The 2546-nt window shown below is 41.2% G+C and overlaps 1 protein-coding gene across 1 annotated transcript; it reads left to right on the top strand.

Annotated features, from left to right (window-relative positions):
* The first annotated feature begins 24 nt into the window (after positions 1 to 24).
* Positions 25 to 1803, top strand: LOC123966306. Its single transcript, XM_046042488.1, has 2 exons — positions 25 to 538; positions 1155 to 1803. Exons 1-2 carry the CDS (start codon positions 78 to 80, stop codon positions 1714 to 1716), a joined length of 1023 nt encoding a protein of 340 aa, XP_045898444.1. The 5' UTR covers positions 25 to 77; the 3' UTR covers positions 1717 to 1803.
* Positions 1804 to 2546: the final 743 nt, after the last annotated feature.

Genomic DNA, 2546 nt, shown 5'->3' with positions numbered 1-2546 from the left:
ACACACAGGAACTGTTGTCTAGTTGAATCTTTTTAGCAGAGAACATTCAAATCTCTGACTGACAAATTCACATCAAGATGGGGAACATGCAGTGCCCTGCAGAGGATGCAGCCCTCCTGGCCTCCGTCGCTCGAGATATCTGCCCTTTCCCAAACTACAATCCTAATCCGGTTTTCAAGAACATGCTGTCAATGAATTCTTCACTTCACCTGAGGAACCACTACGAGGCAGTGCAGTCCTCTTTGACCCCCAAGCAGCTGGACGACTTCACCCAGGGCCTGAGGACCACTTTTGGCAGGGAGGGCAACGTCACTCTTGGCGGGGTGGGGGTAGTGGCCCTGTCTTTGGCTGTGCTGTTTGACACTCTTGCCAGACGGGTCCGGGGAGAGTGGGAGTCAGAATCAGGGCCCATTCCAGGTTTATTTGTCAAAAGCTTGATAGAGTACTACCCACCGTCTGTCTCCACGGTCAGCGAGTACCTGAGGCTGGTACCCCACATTGCGAACAACCCCACCAGGATGAGAGAGGAGTCAGAGAGGTGAGGATTGCAATGCATGTTGAAGGGCTGTCTCTTGAAAAGAAATTCAAACGAATTTAACACCTAATCTTAACACTTAAAACTCTCCCCCCTTTCATTTGATAACAAACTATCTAATACATATTTGTTTTTAACTGCAAATTTATGAATCAGATCACATAGAGTTGAATCTGATCAAACTTTGTGATGTCTACACAGCCTGCATAGTGAAAGCAGTGCATTAGAGCAGCAGCAGCTTCAGTCCTGCATCTACACAGGATGCGTTCAGGCACAGTACTGTGTGTAACGTACTTATGTTTTGGCAGTGCTCAGAGTCCAGTACACAATCACTGTATTTACATGTGTAAAATGGAAGAAAATAGACTTGAAGATTAAAAATATGCTTTGGGTAGCAGCTACGCACATGAAACGTTAGTAGTTATGTGAGTTCAAGGCACAGTCGGTGCACTTATACAAAATCCTTTATTTTCCCTCCCAGTTTAATTAAGAAAACATATGCATGTGTTCATTTGTGAGCACAAATTAGTTTGCTACCACTGAATACATTTGCAGTATTTTAATTCCGTGCAAGTTAGAATTTTTTGTGTGTGTGTGTGTGTGTGTTTATCTGACCAAGGTACTTCAAGCAACTCGCAATCGACATAAAAACTGTGGAAAACAGCGAGAACCCGATCTGTGATGACGTCACAGTGGTTAACCACATGCTTGGGATGTTATTTCAAAGGAATCTGCGCATTCACCTACTCCGTATTTCCAACTCTTCCGTTGTAGATGAGATAATTGAATCTGTTGACGTGCTGCAGAAGACAAAAGAAAATACAGTTTCTACAGAAACCACCGCTGAAACTGGAGGTGATGCAGCTCATGTCAGCAAAATCAAAACGGGACAAACTTCTTGCTCAGAAAACCATTGGTTCCATCTCAACTGCGATCCAGAGGCAGCCAGCATAGATTTTTTGGCTGAAGTGCAGAAATCACATGACACTCAGAAAGCTTTTAAACAATGTCATCCATCACAGCTCAGCGAAAAGACCTGGTTGGAATTCATTTCCGGGCTAGCCTGGCTAGATGTCATATTCGACCAGCGCTTTATTGCACAAAACTATAATGAATTACTGTCAGCTCAAAGAGAAGATTTTGACCTGAAAGCAAATGCACTCAGAAAATGGGCAGAGTAGTTCACCGGTCATCTGTCCAAACATGCAAGAAAAAAATTTTACTTTAAAAAGAATACCAATAAAAACTGCCATTTATCATGCTGCAAATCTTGTCATGTTATTTTTTGTCAAAAAACAATTCAGATCATTTAAAACAAACTCAAATGAACTAAAAGACAAATTAAGCAGAATATCAAACAAGTGGGATGGTTCAAATGGTTTTCGGACAAAAATAATCAGGCATCATTGGACTAAACCAGAATGATCAGGCATATGGTTTTGAAGCTGCTTGACAATTGTCCAAACTGTAGGCCTACTGTTCATTTTAATAACTTGTTAATTGGCTTGTTTGGACAACCTTTTTTGATCTTTAGTTTACTTACTGTTCAATTTCATAAAATTGTACACTGGGAGTAACAGTGCTGCAATCTTCTTTTCTTTTTACAGCACAGTAGTGGAAAAAGCATGGAGTGGAGAAAAATCCTTATTGATTCAATGCAACACTTACTGTACCACTCCCACCAATGGGCAAATAATAATAATAATGAACATATAGAAATGCATATTTTACAATATAAATAAAAACACAGGAGTGCATGCACAACTAGCTACAGTAATATGCACATGTGGATGCCTACATACACATTAAGGGACCTATACGCTGTCTGAGGAATAAAAATCCTGTGAGCCCTCTTAGTGATGCTGCTATAAGCCTAGACTGTTGGGAGATGCACCAAGCTCCTGTCTCCACCTCTCCTTCTCCATGCTTTCTTATCCCATTTATACATGTTAACAACTCCACTTCTTCACGATACCATAGTTTTATGTTTTCTCATCCCTCTCCTCTCTCC

Source organism: Micropterus dolomieu, unplaced genomic scaffold, assembly GCF_021292245.1.
Source record: "Micropterus dolomieu isolate WLL.071019.BEF.003 ecotype Adirondacks unplaced genomic scaffold, ASM2129224v1 contig_13121, whole genome shotgun sequence".
In the NCBI taxonomy this organism is placed as follows: domain Eukaryota; kingdom Metazoa; phylum Chordata; class Actinopteri; order Centrarchiformes; family Centrarchidae; genus Micropterus; species Micropterus dolomieu.
Note: the sequence above shows the minus strand (reverse complement) of the source record. Positions and strands in the feature narration are given on the sequence as shown.

Coding starts and splice junctions, on each gene's coding strand:
- LOC123966306 (XM_046042488.1), top strand. CDS start 78: ATGGGGAACATGCAGTGCCCTGCAGAGGATGCAGCCCTCCTGGCCTCC. Junction 539..1,154: donor ATGAGAGAGGAGTCAGAGAG/GTGAGGATTGCA, acceptor TATCTGACCAAG/GTACTTCAAGCAACTCGCAA.